Source organism: Colletotrichum navitas, assembly GCF_030913465.1.
Source record: "Colletotrichum navitas strain CBS 125086 chromosome Unknown LY79scaffold_17, whole genome shotgun sequence".
Classification (NCBI taxonomy): Eukaryota; Fungi; Ascomycota; class Sordariomycetes; order Glomerellales; family Glomerellaceae; genus Colletotrichum; species Colletotrichum navitas.
The window spans coordinates 273,541-290,673 of NW_026850563.1; the positions used below are offsets into that span (position 1 = coordinate 273,541).

The 17,133-nt window shown below is 57.0% G+C and overlaps 5 protein-coding genes across 5 annotated transcripts; 4 read left to right on the top strand and 1 right to left on the bottom strand.

Annotated features, from left to right (window-relative positions):
* Positions 1-3,872: 3,872 nt before the first annotated feature.
* LY79DRAFT_116740 (uncharacterized protein) lies at positions 3,873-7,190 on the top strand. The gene is made up of 6 exons (XM_060550743.1): positions 3,873-4,133; positions 4,191-4,394; positions 4,452-4,534; positions 4,589-4,861; positions 4,915-5,316; positions 5,370-7,190. The coding sequence occupies exons 1-6, from the start codon at positions 3,980-3,982 to the stop codon at positions 6,930-6,932; spliced, it is 2,679 nt and encodes an 892-aa protein (XP_060416122.1). The 5' UTR covers positions 3,873-3,979; the 3' UTR covers positions 6,933-7,190.
* Positions 7,191-8,574: 1,384 nt separating this feature from the next.
* LY79DRAFT_547871 (ribosomal protein L3) lies at positions 8,575-10,323 on the top strand. The gene is made up of 5 exons (XM_060557362.1): positions 8,575-8,748; positions 8,812-8,869; positions 8,976-9,132; positions 9,186-9,859; positions 9,920-10,323. Exons 1-5 carry the CDS (start codon positions 8,715-8,717, stop codon positions 10,170-10,172), a joined length of 1,176 nt encoding a protein of 391 aa, XP_060416123.1. The 5' UTR covers positions 8,575-8,714; the 3' UTR covers positions 10,173-10,323.
* A 7-nt stretch (positions 10,324-10,330) lies between these two features.
* On the top strand, positions 10,331-11,807 carry LY79DRAFT_547873 (uncharacterized protein). Its single transcript, XM_060557363.1, has 2 exons — positions 10,331-11,013; positions 11,105-11,807. Exons 1-2 carry the CDS (start codon positions 10,506-10,508, stop codon positions 11,359-11,361), a joined length of 765 nt encoding a protein of 254 aa, XP_060416124.1. The 5' UTR covers positions 10,331-10,505; the 3' UTR covers positions 11,362-11,807.
* Positions 11,808-14,112, top strand: LY79DRAFT_547876 (anthranilate synthase component I). The gene is made up of 4 exons (XM_060557364.1): positions 11,808-11,901; positions 11,973-13,389; positions 13,453-13,480; positions 13,534-14,112. Exons 1-4 carry the CDS (start codon positions 11,890-11,892, stop codon positions 13,637-13,639), a joined length of 1,563 nt encoding a protein of 520 aa, XP_060416125.1. The 5' UTR covers positions 11,808-11,889; the 3' UTR covers positions 13,640-14,112.
* LY79DRAFT_648476 (uncharacterized protein) lies at positions 14,061-15,867 on the bottom strand (the record flags this gene model as incomplete). Its single annotated transcript, XM_060562508.1, has 3 exons — positions 15,454-15,867; positions 14,984-15,362; positions 14,061-14,854 (listed from the first exon to the last, which is right to left on the bottom strand). Exons 1-3 carry the CDS (start codon positions 15,613-15,615, stop codon positions 14,061-14,063), a joined length of 1,335 nt encoding a protein of 444 aa, XP_060416126.1. The 5' UTR covers positions 15,616-15,867.
* Between the last annotated feature and the right edge of the window lie 1,266 nt (positions 15,868-17,133).

Sequence of the window (17,133 nt, forward strand, 5' to 3'; positions counted from 1 at the left end):
CAGACATGCCCAGATGTGCTACTTTGAATTTTAGTTCTTGGTTTCGCCGCCGGAAGGATCCCGAACACTCCATCCGTCACTCGTATCTCTTCTTTTCTTCTCACACGCGTTCATCACCATTTCCGTCCCACCTAGGTGCTCACATATACGTACCTGCCTGCCTTCGTGGCCGTCGCACAAAGTACACCGTCCCTTGCGCCCTCGTACTGCCCGCCCCAAACGGCCTGCATATGCGAGAGATGGCTGCATCCTATCTCCGCCTACCTTAGACGTACATGGAGCGGCACAGGGCACTCACAATCTCTGCTTCGTCCTAGTCAAGGGTTGGGGGAACGGCAGACACCCCTCCGCCACCCAGAGACAGACGCACGCCCCTCCACTTTATTGCTGTCGCATTTCTTCCCTCACACCTCGACCCCCAGCAACGGGACGCCCCCTCCCATTTCTCCTCTCCTCTCCGAAGGCTCCTCAGGTAAGCCTCCGACGCCAACGAATACCTACCTACGTTCTGCGAGGGAAGCATCCCCACTCTCGTCATTCGGATATGATCCCCCCTCCTAGAGCCTGTCGGCGATTGCATTACGGCGGCGGCGGCGGCGGCCGAATCCCAAGGAGAGCCCGCAGATGAACCCGCATCACGTACAGCACGTTGTCGTGTACACTAGGTATCCATATGGGAATAACGCATACAGACTACACTAAAGAGGTGTGTTTGTGTTCCATGTCTGGCCCACACATGAACAATGGTGTGCAGGCCCTGGATTTTCTGCGGGGAGCAATCAATCCGCCGGCACGATACAGCAGAAGCCCGACTGCTCCATACAACACAGCGTGCATCTCCCACAACGCAGGCCAACATAGGGCACCAGCCACTGTAACTTCTGACGATAGCTTCGTGCGGCCCCTTTTCAGATGAGAGCGCACCCGCACTTTCCCCACTGAACTCACAAAATTATCGCCGCCCGCGACTCATAACTTTATTGCAACACGCTTCCGCACGCAGAAAGTTGCAAATGATTTTGTATTTTTGTATTTTTGTATTCCATTTTAAACTGGGAAAACACCATCAACAAATCTTGTTCACCTTGCTGATGTTTGTTATTTTTGATTTTTGAGGTATGGTGCGCGCAGAATCCCCTTCAACGCGTGAGCCCCCGGGAAGTCAGTGCCCTTCCTCTGCCATGCCATTACAATCTTCTGGCGCTGAAACGGAAGATCTGGGAAGGTGGCTGCAACCGCGAATGAGAAAGACAATAGGTAGAGGTAAGATGACGGAAAGGGTAGCGTGCCCACCACAGCGCGCTAGGTACCTAGTGTACGCCAACGCTCAGTCAAAGAAGGGTGGGAAGACCAGGAAAGGGAATCAACCACTGACTAGCGGGCATTTGCGGCACGGATGAAGTCACATTATTGCTTTGAATGGATGGATGCAGCGGTCGCAGCGATGACATGAACCAAACTCAAAGTTCGTCTTTTCTCGCGTTGGATTTCTTCGACGGTGCGATCCACTCTGCCCCCGATCAGGATCTTGGGGGACCGGCCATGCACCCTCGTGCGTGCCCTGGGCACAGCCCAGCCTAGCCCAGTCAGCCCAGCCGGGAGGGCGGGCAGCCAGACACACCACCACCACCTCCTCCGGGCTAGGAACGCGAAGTTTAGTAGGTTAGGTAAGGTGAGATAAGGCAAGGTAAGGCAGGTAACTGTCGGTACCCCAATCTCGGGGGACATGTCCCCGGGGTAAGGGAAGGGCTACCCTTCGGTGAACAAACACTCCCTGGCCTGGGGGTGAAGACTGACTAGGTAAACTACCCGACACGTGGGTTGTCGTAATGCAGTTTAGCAGCGGCACCCATCTCAGCGCAGCATTTCACATTTACTTGGGGGCATCATTTCTTGTTTCTTTCGACCAGCTTGTTGTTGTTAGTAGTATTATTGTTATTCTTGTCATGTGTCTGCACTCCCTATAGAGCCCTTTTCTGACAGACGTTCCTGTTAGTCTTCCCGCTGCAAGATAAAATTGATTAAATGGTACTACGATCGATGGTTTTTTCGGCCACGCTGCGACGATCTCTGACATGGAGCCTTGCCATCGTCATGGCCTGACAAAAGCTCGAGGCGGTGCCAATCACCACATCTCTGTCCGGATGATCCTTCCAGGCCAGAAGCAGCGCGTGCCTTAGGCACGGTTGCGAGGCCCATACCCTCGGGGCTCTTCCGCCTCAGCGACCGGGAGACACACAAGATGGCGTCGCGATGCGCTGCAACATGGCTGTCTCTTGTTTCAAAAATGTACGTGGACAGCATGTCTAACCAAGTCGTCGTTGACGTTCCTTACCCCTAGATCGCCCTTTCTGGGCCATGCCACTTGAGGACGCTACCGATATTGACGGTTTCCTTCTAATATGCTGTACGCTCCCTCTCTTGGCTATAACAACGTGCGCCACCACCAAATCGCATCGTGGCCCTCGGCATACACAGGTAGCAGGAGCGAGGTAGCAATAGCTTCAGCTTCAGGCTGTGGCAAAGCTTGGTCCAGGGCTGCATCACCTTACGCAGCAGCATGCAGTGCACAGCTTTATCGCCTGCTCTATCTGATGACCGACGGTAACGTGGATACCGGGCGGTCGAATTTGCCATCTCCAACCTTTCCAGATTGTGTTGGAAATCCACAAATAATCAGCCTTTGGACAGGGGAAAATTCAACGGGACGAGTCCGACGACAAGGAGCTATTGGCGCACTGCAATGCGATTAGAACTTTGTCATCCAACTTTAGCCGTACAGCATGAGGGTTACAACCGGCCTCGGTTCGTCGTTAATGGAACTTAACCAACGACCCTTCTGGAGTGCTATCAATGGCCTCAACCAGGCAGTTGTAAAACCATGTCGGATCCAGTCTGAACAATAAAAGGGGTTGACAAACGCAGCAGGCGCGCCGAGCTGCCGACTAGTGCTTTGCGGAATCAACGGAAAAGGGGAGGGGTCGGTCTGCAGTCGCTAGACTCACAAGAGGAATCATCCGCATCCACATCGCTACCGTAGATTTCCGCTGTTCAGTCGACGGCTCCATCAGCCAAGGGACGTTTATCCACACCTCTCTGCTCCCCATTTCAGACCACCAGGAGCCAGGCGGCCACGGATCCCTGAGCCCCCCTTCCTTCCAAAGTCCCTCTATGGAAAGGGGGGGCGAGACTGTTGCGCTGAGTGGAACCCGCTCTCCATGAAATCTGTACCTGGGCCTGGCAGGCTATGGGGCGTCGGTTGGGCGTGGACGTGGCCATGGGTGTGGGCGTGGGTGTGGGCGGAAGCACAGCCAAAGTTGCGCCAAGTTGCTTTTTGAGATGACTCCAGCCATGCCCCACATCCAGTGCACCCCCCAGCACCCGCCGGTGGGTGTCGTTTCGCTCGGGAGAGGGTGTAGCTGTAAAAGCTGCTGGGTAAGGGTAGTTCCAGACATGATGACTTGGGAACTCTCGCAGCCTCCCAACTTCTCCTTCTTCGCTTTTCCCCCATCCCCAACTTTTGCCCTGACACAACGAGGGGCGCTTCAATCGATCGCCGTCGGGTCTCGTATCCCTTCTTTTCCAACTTCATCATTGTGCTGCCTCGGGGCTCGCCCGTCCTTTCGGATCAGCTCCTTGTCCACGTTTTTGTTTGGCTTGCCTGTGCCCTTGGCCTGTCGTCGCCTTCACACCTTCTCGCCCAGCTTCCCGTTGACGGGTTGCACGTTGAACCTCACTACGTTCGGACCGTCGCAACGACTTTGACCGGCTTCGAACGCGAGTTCAACGGAAGCAAATCGAGATAACCTAATAGGGCGTCTCTACTCTTGGTCAATATTTTATTGTCTTCTTATCTTCCGTAATCGCGACATCGTCGCCGTCACCGTTGCCGCCATTGGCGCCATCATCGTCAGGCCTTGACCGACGTAGACCCACAACTGATCGCGCGCACCAAGTCGTCCTCGACTCGCAGGACACAATGGCCAACCATCACCCGTCGCCGACCATGGCCATGCAGGCACAACAGCATGGCCCTCCCGGCCCTCCCCCGCCGCCCGGCATGCAGCAGGGCCAGAACTATGCGCCTTCGCGCCAGATCCTCCTCATGAACGAGGCTGTATGGATGCAGATCGGTAAGTGCATCGCGACTGACCCCGGCGCGTAAACAGGCCATCTGACAATTGGCACAGGCAGCTTCGCTGAGCTTCTCGGTAACCTGGAGGAAGCCATGAAGGCTTACGATCGGGCCTTGCAGGCAAACCCGCAGTCCGTAGCGGCCATGAATGCCATTAGCTTGATCCTTCGCACGCGCGAAGAGTTCCACAAAGCCGTCGACTACCTGCAGGCGATACTCAAGATTGACAACACCAATGGCGAGGCTTGGGGCAGCTTAGGTACGTGCCTACATACCTGGTTGCGCTCGCTGAAGCCAAATTGCTAACTGCTCTCAGGACACTGCTACTTGATGATGGACGACTTGCAGCAGGCTTACGCTGCCTACCAGTCTGCCCTGGTCAACTTGAGGAGCCCGAGGGTTAGTAGCGCCGCCTCCGGCCATGTGGGTTTATTCGATACTGACACCGCACAGGAGCCTAAGCTGTGGTACGGCATTGGTATTCTTTATGATAGATATGGCTCTCTTGAGCATGCTGAGGAGGCCTTCTCCCAAGTGATGCAGATGCAGCCCGACTTTGAAAAGGCGAACGAAATCTACTTCCGTCTTGGCATCATATACAAGCAACAGCAGAAGTATGGTCAGAGTCTGGAGTGCTTCAAGTACATTGTCAACTCCCCGCCTCCCCCTTTGACCGAAGAGGACATTTGGTTCCAGATTGGCCACGTCCACGAGCAACAGAAAGACGTAAGCACTCGGCTCCCGTTCCCGGCAAATGCGGCCGCTAATCTCAGAGACAGTACGACAGCGCGAAGGCCGCCTACCAAAGAGTCCTCGAACGTGACCCAAGTCACGCAAAGGTCTTGCAGCAGCTTGGCTGGCTTCACCATCAGCAGAGCAGTAGCTTCCAGAGCCAGGAGCGAGCTATTGAGTTCTTGGAGAAGTCTGTTGCCGCCGACCAAGGTGATGCCCAAAGCTGGTACCTGCTCGGTCGCTGCTACATGTCCCAGCAAAAGTACCCCAAAGCGTACGAAGCGTACCAGCAGGCCGTCTATCGCGATGGAAGAAACCCGACGTTCTGGTGCTCTATTGGAGTGTTGTACTATCAGATCAACCAGTACCGCGACGCCCTTGACGCCTACTCTCGTGCCATTCGACTCAACCCCTTCATCTCGGAAGTCTGGTATGACCTGGGCACATTGGTAAGTCGGACAATTTTTGAAAACTATGATCATCGTCGCTAACCAAAACCCAGTATGAATCATGCAACAACCAAATTAGCGATGCGCTTGACGCCTACCAGCGTGCTGCAGAGCTTGACCCTCAGAACCCTCACATTAAAGCGCGTCTGCAGCTGCTGAGGAACGGCGGCGCCAACGGAGGACAACCCCCCAGCGCTCCTCAACCTGCCGATGTTCACCCTCAAGCATACCAGGTCGGTCCTCCGGCACCCCAGTGGGGAAGCTCTGCTCCTCAGTCCCAGCAGCAGGGAGGACAGCAGCCTCCTCCACCGCCTGGTCCCGGCGGCCCTGGCAGCAACGGCTGGGGTAGACTCGCGGACATCAACCCCCCTCCGCAGCCTCCTAACCCCTATGAGCAGCGCGGCGAGCCATTCCGCGGACCTGCTCCTCCCATGCCGCGCCAGCCAAGCCCCAGGCAAGAACAGCAGCAGCAGCAACAACAGCAGCAGCACGGTGGCCGCCCGCCCTACCCTGAGTCGATCCGACGGATGCCCAGCCCACCATCGCACTACTCGGGACCGCCGCAACCTCCCCAGCAGCCCCCTCAAGGTGCTCCCACATCTGCGCCGCGCACCATCAACCCCAACTACTCTCAGCAGTCTTCTGCTCAGATGCCTCCCATGAATGCCGGCCCCAACGGCCCTCCCAGCCAGCCGCCGCAGTTCCGCGGCGCCAACAGCCCCCGGCCGGGCGAGCGGCCCATGCATGAGAACCGCATGCCTTCTCCCAAGTCGGCGTACCCTCAACATCCCCCGCCTCCGCCGCCGCCGTACAGCCATCACCCTGATGGTCCTACCCCCGGTCCCATGGAGGGCGGTGCCCCGCCCCCTCCGCCTCCCGGTGCGATTCCCGCAGACTCGGCAGTGCAGCGTAACGAACATGACCGTCCTCCCTCGGTGGGTCCCAAGCGCATGAGGGAGTGGGAAGAGGAATCGTCTCATAAGCGCCCGGCCAACGATGAGAGCCGAGCTAGGCTCGACGACGTCCGCCCTCGACGCCCGTCGACCCCTCCGGGACCCCGGGACCAGTACCGCCGCAATTCGTCCGAGGCCCGCCGCTTCGAGGATCAGCGCCGCGTCGATGACCAGCGTCGCGTGGAGGACCAGAGAAGGGCGGAGGACATGCGGAGGGGCGAGGAGCAGCGCCACGCCAACGATGGGTACCACCCTTCGGAGGCGGCTCATCACCCGCCTAGCCACCCAATGCCTTCCAACCACCTCCCGCCGATGCAGTCGGCTGCTGCGCCGATGCAGAATATTCTCCACGAGGGGGCGCAGAACGGCCCCGGACCCGCCTCCGGGCCGGCTCCTGGTGTCAAGGAGTACCCTGCCGAGGAACGGCCGCCGATCGAACACACTCCGGCCCCCCGGCCCCCCCAGTCGAGCGAGCCGGAGCGAGCAGCCCGGAAAATGGATGTTGACGAAGACTACGATGACAGCGGAGAGGATGAAAAGAAGGGCGCTGTTGCGACAACCAACGGCTCCGGCCCTGCCCCGGCGTCGGGAGAGACCAAGACGCCGACGAGCGCGAGCATCAACGGCCTGATGGGACCTACCCCCAAGGTCGAGTCGACTTAATGGATCAATGGCAGTTTGACGTATGGTTTTCTTTGTATGCGTATCCTGTGTTCCCTTTTCGTGTATACCATTTCGTTCTTCAAGCTTGTCCCGTCTCGAGAACCGCCTTTCGTTGGACATTGGCCTGGCTAGGCAATTAGGTAGCTCATGAAGACAATACCAGTGCATGAATGTCCTCTTAGTCACCACCGTTACATATACATTGACACATCAATCCCGGGTCGAGACCTTTTCCTAACCAGAAACCCACATGAGTTGCAGTTTCCGTTGTACCCATGAAGCGCCGGGTTGTGCGCATATTTGGGACGCTAACTCTTGAATTTGTTTTTGCGCTTAACCCCGGTTGTCTCTATCTTTAATGGACGCTACTATGGACAGTGTGTTACCTGATGAATTCATCGGGGAAATGGGGTAGGGTGCCTTGGCAGCCTATAGCAATCAGTACCGGCTATTGCTACACACCCTAATGGGATGATTTTAAGTTGGCAATTAGTAGAGGTTGTTCAATAGGACAGCTAGTGGAACATCGATGCAACGCTCAGGAGATCATGAAAGTTAATTTGGTTGTGGTGGCCGTGGTAGGAGGTCAGGAGGCCAGCAGACCTCTCTAGACGACTAACAGCGATTACTACTGGCCATCACTGCAAGCTTTAATAGAACACTTTCGAGTTAGCAATCAGTGGAGTTGTAATGTATTAGTCATAGGTAAGGAGGCGCTTGTTGACGCAAGATGGGTTAGTTGCTAGCTGATAATAAATGGGCCGTGCTTGGTTTGATGTGGATTTTCGGCCTGGCCTCATTCCCAGCAAAATACCATCTGCAAGGCCTTAGGCTTTGTCTCAATACATATCAAAATCAGTCTCAGGTCTGTAGGCCCCTAGAACTGAGTGCAGGGCAGGCTTGTTTAAATTCCATCTTGATACATCTCAGCACACTAGAAGCAATATCAGGTCTCTGGTACTCATCAAGCTGCCCCGAGGCTCAAGATTGATGGGGTGAGCAGTGTACGAGTAAAACCCAATTTATTCCAGACGCTTGAGGGCCTGAAGGAGAAAGCGAAGCTCACCCCGAACCAGCGAATTGGAATCGATCACTGCGACGACCTTAACACTCGCCCTGAGGTCAAGCGGAGTTCTCTCAATGCAAATTAGAAGTAGTATCGGGTCTAGCTGTCTAAAATCATCAGACTGCCTCGAGTCTTGAGATTTATGTCGTAGGCAGTGTACAAGCAAGCTATTTCCTCTTGCAGGGGTTCCAAACGCTAGAGGACCTAAAGGAGAAAGCTCACCCCGAGCCAGCAAATCGGCATCGATCACTACGACGACCTCAACACGCATCAGGGGCTTCTCAACGCGTTCATTAAAATAAAAAGCAACCAGCTGGTCCTTCGCGCGCCAAAAAGGGACCGCACGATCCTACTAAGCTATTGCCGCGGAGCAACGGCAGTACATTGTCGAGCGTTTGTTACCAGATGACGGAACGAGGTGGGAAACAACATTGTTAGGATGCTGGACATTCACGGAGAATGTGCCACTATCACGTGCAACGGCACGTGGCTAGCCTTGACTGCCCCTTGTAATAACGGAGGCAAGACCTACCCTCTGAGGTGGGTGGGTCCCACCCACCAATTTTGGCGAAATTTTATTTTTTGCTTACACATTTTTCTCTTTCTTTTAATTGCGCGCTCTATTCCACTTACTTGTCGACACATTCTCCCGAACCAGCGGCGCCAATTCGAATTACGGTATCACCAACTCCGGTCTTCTAACATTTACAGGAGTCATGAGTCACAGAAAGTTCGAGGCACCTCGTCACGGTAAGCTCTTTCTGCTTGAAAAATGGTCTAAAAACGGTCAGGATTGGTACTGATTTCATGTAGGGTCGCTGGCGTACCTCCCGCGCAAGCGTGCCGCCCGTCACCGCGGTAAGGTCAAGTCGTAAGTTTCCCGAGAAGCTCCGTTGGATTCTGTATGCTCGGGGGTGAAACATGGGCGGTTTGGACGTTGAAGACGGCAAAGGCTGACGATGGCGATACTCTCACAGCTTCCCCAAGGATGACGCCAAGAAGCCCGTCCACCTGACGGCCGCGATGGGCTACAAGGCCGGTATGACCACGATCGTCCGCGACCTCGACCGCCCCGGCGCCAAGGCCAACAAGAAGGAGGTCGTCGAGGCCGTGTCCATCATTGATACCCCACCTGTACTACCAACGCAGCCCGCTTGGCTCTGTGCCTATGGCTAACATCTTTACAGATGATCGTTGTTGGTCTTGTGGGCTACATCGAGACTCCCCGCGGTTTGCGCTCGCTCACCACCGTTTGGGCCGAGCACTTGAGCGACGAGATCCGCCGCCGCTTCTACAAGAACTGGTACAAGTCTAAGAAGAAGGCCTTCACCAAGTACGCCAAGCAGCACTCTGAGGCCTCCGGCGCTTCCATCACCCGCGAGCTCGAGCGCATCAAGAAGTACTGCACCGTCGTCCGCGTCCTCGCCCACACCCAGATCCGCAAGACCCCTCTTACCCAGAAGAAGGCCCACTTGATGGAGATCCAGGTCAACGGTGGCTCTGTCCCCGAGAAGGTCGACTTCGGCTACGGTCTCTTCGAGAAGCCCGTCACCATCGACTCCATCTTCGAGCAGAACGAGATGATCGACGTCATCGCCGTCACTACCGGTCACGGATACAACGGTGTCACCTCCCGCTGGGGCACCAAGAAGCTTCCTCGCAAGACTCACAAGGGTCTGCGCAAGGTCGCCTGTATCGGTGCCTGGCATCCTTCCCACGTCCAGTGGACTGTTGCCCGTGCCGGTCAGATGGGTTACCACCACCGTACCTCTGTCAACCACAAGATCTACAGAATTGGCAAGGGCGACGCCGACGACAACGCCTCCACCGACGTTGATGTCACCAAGAAGACCATCACCCCGTATGTTTCTCCCCCACCGTCATGGGTTTTTTTGCCATCACAACACTAACACCGCCTTAGTCTCGGCGGTTTCGTCCGCTACGGTGAGGTCAAGAACGACTTCGTCATGGTCAAGGGCTCCATCCCTGGTACCAAGAAGCGTGTCATGACTCTCCGCAAGTCCATGTTCACCCACACCTCAAGAAAGGCCCTCGAGAAGATCGACCTCAAGTGGATCGACACCTCGTCCGAGTTCGGACACGGTGCTTTCCAGACCCCCGCGGAGAAGAAGCAGTACCAGGGTACTCTCAAGAAGGACCTTGTTGCTCAGTAGAGTGTTCGTTCTTCGATTTCATTGTATCATGGGTATGGGTTAGGTGTCGAGGGTTCTTCACGTTACTATTCGGATGGTTTGGGACACCGTTAAGGTGAAAAATAAGTGCCGAGAATTCAAAAGTCAACCCAATGAATACATAGCCCACCCGTATGTTATTTCCGCTGGAGCTCGTGAAGTGAATTTTTTCTATGTACGCCATTCAGACACAATTTTTAGTTGTGGGCACTTGCCGCGAATCGTAGCCCATGCCGCTAAGGTGGTGGGGGCATTGACATTCCTCCTATCCAGCGGCGTACCTAGCCGGCTTGTTGCGTCATCACCTGCCCAGCCATGGCGTGCATCTTCCTGCGAACCAAACACGCGACCACATCACCCCTCAATTCCCTACTCGGCGTCTCCGCGTCCTCTACAAATCGAATGAAGACCGCATTTCCGCAGACGATTTCTCGAAGTATCTGGCACCGAGCGCTGCCGACAACCGCAAGGCACCCCAACACAACTGACGCATTCATCCGTCGACTGCACCTCCCAAGCAATAGCTTCCAAGCCCAGCCCCGTCAGGCTCTCAACAGATTCTCCACGATCCCACATCTCGGAATGTCCGACGCAGACTACGCGGCGTTCCTGGACAAGGCCAACCAGGACCCCAACGAGGGCTATGTCAAGTCGACAGGCAACAAGAGCACTGAGTTCAAGGCGCAGGACCAGGGTATTGAGGTGCCCAAGGCGATCGAGGAGGTGCTGAAGCAGGACAAGGTGTACGTTTCTGACGCGGACGAGCCATTCGTCGGCGTCGCGCTGGCGTGGGATGAGGCTGGCAAGGGTCTGCCTGATGAAGGTGAGTTCCTTCGATTATTTCCATTCCATCGCGTGCCTCGCAGGAGAAGCGATGCGCACTCAGCTTATTTCATGCTAACTCGGGGCCGCAGTCGAATTTGCGCAACTGATCGAACACCCGGACCCTGAGAACGCGGGCGTGGAGCTCCAGGACCCCGTGGACTGGGACTCGAATGGAGACTATAAGGACATCATCGAAGCGGTGCGCAAGGCGGGCAAGGGCAACGACGTCAGGGTCTACCAGGTGCCCAAGGGCGGCGCCAGGACGGAGTACTGGCTTGTCACAACGGATGGGAAGGGAAAGAACGCAAAACTTGTCGGCGTCAAGGCGCTGTCTGTGGAAAGCTGATACCCTCGAAGAGCGAAGAGATCAAAAGAATGTCGGGGAATGGAAGCAGGGATCAAGAGGTCAACGTGGTCCACTCACATCACGTTGCAGGCCAACTCGAACCTCATTTACTGTAGCATTCTTACTTTGAAAAAGAGAGCAATGCCGCGGGTAGTACAACTCAAATCACGCAACGTACTCCTAGTCGCACCAAGTATCGTCTTAGCCGTTGCTTCCTACCATCTGGCTACTTGTTCAGGCCGAGGGTCTAGACCAGATTGGTGGAACAATGGGCAGACGGTGGGGGCATTGTGTGTCACTGACGCAGCGGAGGTGCCACTAACGGCAACGCCTGCCTCTCGCCTTATCGAGGCGCAACGGCAGTGAACTTCCGCTTATCGGACCCTGCTTGGCTTGCAACCCCTCCAAGACCGGAGCTAAATAAATCGGTTACACACTCTCTGGATGCGGTGACTCAGTCACAGAAAAACAAACGACTCTTCCCGTCTCACCTACACATAACCAGTCTCGCCAGCGGACCGGATCAGCATGTCGGGACCGGTAAGTCCTCGCCACCTCCCAATTGGCTCCGCCCGCAACGGACTCTACTGTAACTGACACCGCCGCCCCAGCGCGCAGTCGTCCCGTCCCTCGAGACGGTCAGGTCCGTCCTCTCCGCCCCGGTCGCGACGAACAGCACCAAGAAGCCGACCCTCGTCCCCGTCTACCGCCAGATCTCCTCCGACCTCATCACCCCGTCCGCCGCCTATCTCAAGGTCTCCGCCCACTACAAGGACTCGGACTACTCCTTCCTCTTCGAGAGCGCCGCCACCGAACGCGTTGGCCGCTACAGCTTCGTCGGTGCCGGCCCCCGGAAGCTGCTCGCCACTGGCCCCGGCTATGGCCCGGAGTGCGACCCTCTGCCGGCCCTCGAGGCCGAGCTGGCGCAGCACGTCGTCGCCCACGTCCCCGGCTTGCAGCTCCCGCCCATGGCCGGCGGCGCCATTGGATACGTCGGCTACGACTGCGTGCGGTACTTCGAGCCCAAGACAGCGCGGCCGATGAAGGATGTCCTCCAGATCCCTGAGTCGCTGTTCATGCTCTTCGACACCATCGTGGCATTTGATCGCTTCTACGGCGTCATCAAGGTCATCACCTACCTCCACGTCCCCGAGGACGCCTCCCAGCTCGAGGCCGAGTACCAGAAGGCGATAAAGGTCATTGACGAGCTCGTGGTCGTTCTCAACGCCCCAGAGATCCCGATCCCCGAGCAGAAACCTATCCAGCTCAACCAGGAGTACACGTCCAACGTCGGCCAGAAGGGCTACGAGAACCACGTCACGGAGCTGAAGAAGCACATCGTCAAGGGCGACATCATCCAGGCCGTGCCCTCGCAGCGCTTCGCCCGCCCGACGAGCCTGCACCCCTTCAACATCTACCGTCACCTGCGGACGGTGAACCCGTCGCCGTATCTCTTCTACGTCAACTGCAAGGACTTCCAGATCGTCGGCGCATCACCCGAGCTGCTCGTCAAGTCCGAGGGCGGGCGCATCATCACGCACCCGATCGCCGGCACCGTCAAGCGTGGCAAGACGCCCGAGGAGGACCAGCAGCTCGCCGACGAGCTCCGCAGCTCCCTCAAGGACCGCGCCGAGCACGTGATGCTTGTGGACCTCGCGCGCAACGACGTCAACCGCGTCGGCGACCCGTACACAGTCCGCGTGGACCACCTCATGGTCGTCGAGAAGTTCAGCCACGTCCAGCACCTCGTCTCGCAAGTCTCGGGCGTCTTGCGCCCGGGCCAGACGCGTTTCGACGCCTTCCGGAGCATCTTCCCCGCCGGTACCGTCTCGGGCGCGCCCAAGGTGCGCGCGATGGAGTTGATCGCAGAGCTGGAGAAGGAGAAGAGGGGCATCTATGCCGGCGCGGTCGGGTACTTTGGATACGGCGGCCTCGATGAGAAGGGCCAGGAGGTTGAGGGCGCTATGGACACGTGTATTGCGCTGCGGACGATGCTCGTCAAGGATGGCGTGGCGTATCTGCAAGCTGGTGAGTTGGCCCCATTTTTGCTTCAGTAACCAAGAAGGGAGCCGGAACTGACTTTCTCAATAGGTGGTGGTATCGTATTTGACTCTGACGAGTAAGTGCAACACATTAACATGGCTGGGGAGAGGTTTACTAACTGTTGATTAGGTACGACGAGTGGATGGAGACGATGAACAAGCTCGGGGCCAATATGCAGTGCATAACGACGGCGGAGGAGCTTTATTATGAGCAACAGCAGGCAGCGGGTAAATGATGATAGAGAAAAGTTCATATTTCCAACGTTTTAAATTTGATACCTCGAAATCTAGTTGGTCCTTGCGCCGATTGACGGGAACGAGGAAACGGATAGGCCGTTTCAACTCATGAGTCTACCAAGCTCACAGCGTGTAAGCGGCTTTGTGAGGATATCCTAGCGTGGCTACTCCATTCACAGTTTTCCTCCAAGATCTTATGATTGGGTATACCCATTCGGAAGCACCAAGCCTTGCCGGCTACACCTCTCGAGGCTGATTATATGTGTTCATCTTTACTCATTACTAATATGGGTGGACGGGAGTCTCAGACCCCTTGGTCGTCACACCCGCCAGACTACTCAACTGTGTTCCCCAGAACCCCAGAAGAGACCGTCGTTAGTTCATTACTATGATATACATTATACGCATGACCATGCTGCTTTATGCTTTTACAAACATGTTGTATGAGGGTATGAAAACCGACCCGACACCGAGGCCCACCGTCGTTAGCGTGGCCCAAAGCACCGCACCCGCCACGACGCCGTGCTGTAGGAGCCTCAGGTGCTGGTCCTGGCTCCCGCTTTTCCGCTCGAACAGGAGCCGCCAGAGCCACCGCCGCTCATACGTGGCGACCCACTCCTCGCCGGAGAAGACGTTGGCGGGCCCCAGCGTCTGCAGGCTCGGCTTGCGGAGCGGGTCGACGGCGCCGGCTACGCTCTCGGGCGTCGTCTTGCGGCGGTGGTGCTTCTCGGCGCCCGTACCGGCCTCGAGGTCTTCGGGCAGCTCCCAGGGGCGTATTTGGCGCCTGCGCGCGAGGTAGAGGGAGAGGGAGACGCCGTCGAGGGCGGCGACAAGGATGGCGAGGCCGGCGAAGATGAGGGGCGTGGAGAGGAGGCGGTAGTACCGCGAGAAGGGGGAGAGGATCAGGACGGCGTCGAGGGCAAGGCCGAGGATGAACAGCAGGCAGCCGAGGAGGCGGAGAAGGCGCGTCGTCGCGCGGTTGGTGTTGGCCATGCAGTAGCGGATGAAGTCAGGGTGGAGCTTGCCGCGGAGTACAGCCTCGGTCTTCTCGAAGGCGAGCAGGAGGGCCGAGGGGTGCGTTGTGGTGGCCGTCGCGGCGAGTACGGCGTTGCGGTCGTCTTTGGTGAGGTTCAGGCGGCGCGGACCGTCGAGGGCGATGTAGTGCTTCGTTATGGCGTCGATGTCGACGCGGAAAGGCTGCGATGCCGGCGCAGCTGGAAACTCTGGTCAGTCCATCTACTTTGACTGAACGGTTTTGTGTCTGTGTGAAGTTCGTGATGGGAGGTAGGGGGGTTATACGCGAGAGCGCGCATATTCAGGGGACGTCAACGGGCGGGTCTCACCTTGAGAGTCCGCGGCCTCTCGGCCCTCTTCGTCCTTCTCTTCCTTGATGACAGCCATCGTGGGATACGGAAGCTTGGTCACCACGGACGCGTTGCGCTTGTGTCTGCTGCCGCCGGCCTTGTTGATGCGGCGGTCGCTCTCCTCATCGAGCATCTCGAGGATGTTGCTCACTTTGCTCGAGTTCTTGGCCCGCCTCTCCTCGGGGGCGAGCGTTCTGCCGCGGTCCGGGTCCCAGCGCGGCGCGAGGGCGCGCTGCTCGGGCGTGAGTTCCGTCGTCCACGAGTGGATGTAGCCGCAGAACCACAGGAAGAACTGGAGAGGCTCGGCGTCCTGCTCGACGTAGACCAGAAAGTCCATGAAGTCGTTGAGCGAGCACGGCTGAGGGTGTGGACGTCAGCAAATGCGTCCTCCCTGATGGTTTCCCGGGCTCAATATTCCAAGAGACTTGCTGCCGTGGGGAGCTGCTCACCGATGCTGTGTTGTTCCTGATGACCTCTTCTAAAGCAAGCTGGGGAGGAATCCATTTGTCGGTCCGCCTCGCGCGGTGGCGATAGCGCCGGCAGTCCTCCTCCATCACAGGTGGACGCCATGGCCGTCCGGCGCTGGGCGTTGTGTAGAACTTGAGTGACATGCTGCCCGTCCAGCTGCGTTTCCTGCGTTGTCCCTTTTCCAACACCTAATATCAAGGGTCGTTCGTGTGCGAGACGTGCAGGTGTAGTCGACACCAGAGCGGATTAGCCACGCACAGCGAGGTTTCGAAGGGGATAGACACTAGGACTTCCCAAGAAGTTTGATACTGGGGGTCTGTCATGTATGTATAGGAGGGTGCGGGCAGGTGGCACATTGCACGAGGAAACAGATCCCAGGGTTCGGCAAAACCTAATACTAGCTTCGAGATGGGAGCCGGGGGAGGAGGCAGATCCGCCTTCCAATACACATACTCCCCCATCCGCACGTACTTCACCTACTTTGCTTTGCCTCGCCGTGATTCAGCTTCGTCCGACGTGTCGACCGCCGCTCGCCTGAGCTGGCGCCAGCCACAATCACCGACGAGGGCTGCAAGACCGGTTCATGGATGGAACAACACCACGCGGCGTCAGGTTGCCGGGATAGGCGGATACATGTGACGTACCGTGTGGAGTACTTGCTCTGCAAAGAAGTTTATGCATAGAAGTCCACGGAGATGCAGGTTGGGCCATGCTCGAGAGCATGTTCTGTACAAAATACACTCATGCGTCTGTAACGGTCGATATACCAACAAGGCTTGTAAGGCTGGCCGGAAGTAACTACACGGATGGACAGGGATCAAGCAGGCGGCGAGCGGCAGAGAGCGGGGAGTGGGGGGCTCTGTATCTCCTGTTCCCCCGTTTTCCCTTTTTGTTTTCTTCTGACGCTTCACCTCCCGGGATCGTCCTCTTGAGTGTTGGTTCGGCGGAGGGCAGTGCATTGGCAGACGGCCCCGTTGATAGGCGGAACCATGAAAGGATGGACAAGAAGGTTGTTAGCTATCTCGGTGCAGGCCCGACCTGGCACGATCGTCTGCCGGGGTATAGGGCCGCTGAGACGTGATATAGCAATTATATAGGGCATCAACTCCAGTCGGGTAGAAAAACATCAGTGAGTGGCGCTCTCGCCAAACGGCGGAGGGGTGTGGTTGTCAATCAAAAGCACCTCTGACCTTGCCTTGGCTCGCCATCGACGTTAAGCACTCGTCTCCTCGACGGTGCTGATTTTCTCCCTGCGAAGCCCAGCAGCAGAACGGAGCGAACCAAGCTGAACGGGTCAAGAAAGAGCATTGTACTGCAGCAGCCCTTCAGCTGCTCTTCTCTCGAGGCGTCACTTGAACGTCTGCGTCGGCGTGTGTCCCCAGTCGTCTATCCCATTACGGCGGTTCCAAGGGTTGTGATGAGCAGTGGTGGCCTGTTCCGGTTCATGCGTCGGAAGAAATGGAAAGCAGGGGGGCATGCGGCGGGTGGAGCGCTTTACAAATGGTCGGGTGTTTCTGGGAAAATGCGACCCCTAGATGAGGCGAGCCGAGGGGATGAATATCGCTATGTTGGTCTCGTTTCATGAGTAGTAAGTACGGAGTACAGAGGGGGTTTGTCGTAAACAGGACGAGATGGAAGAGGTGCAAGAGCGCAAATAACAC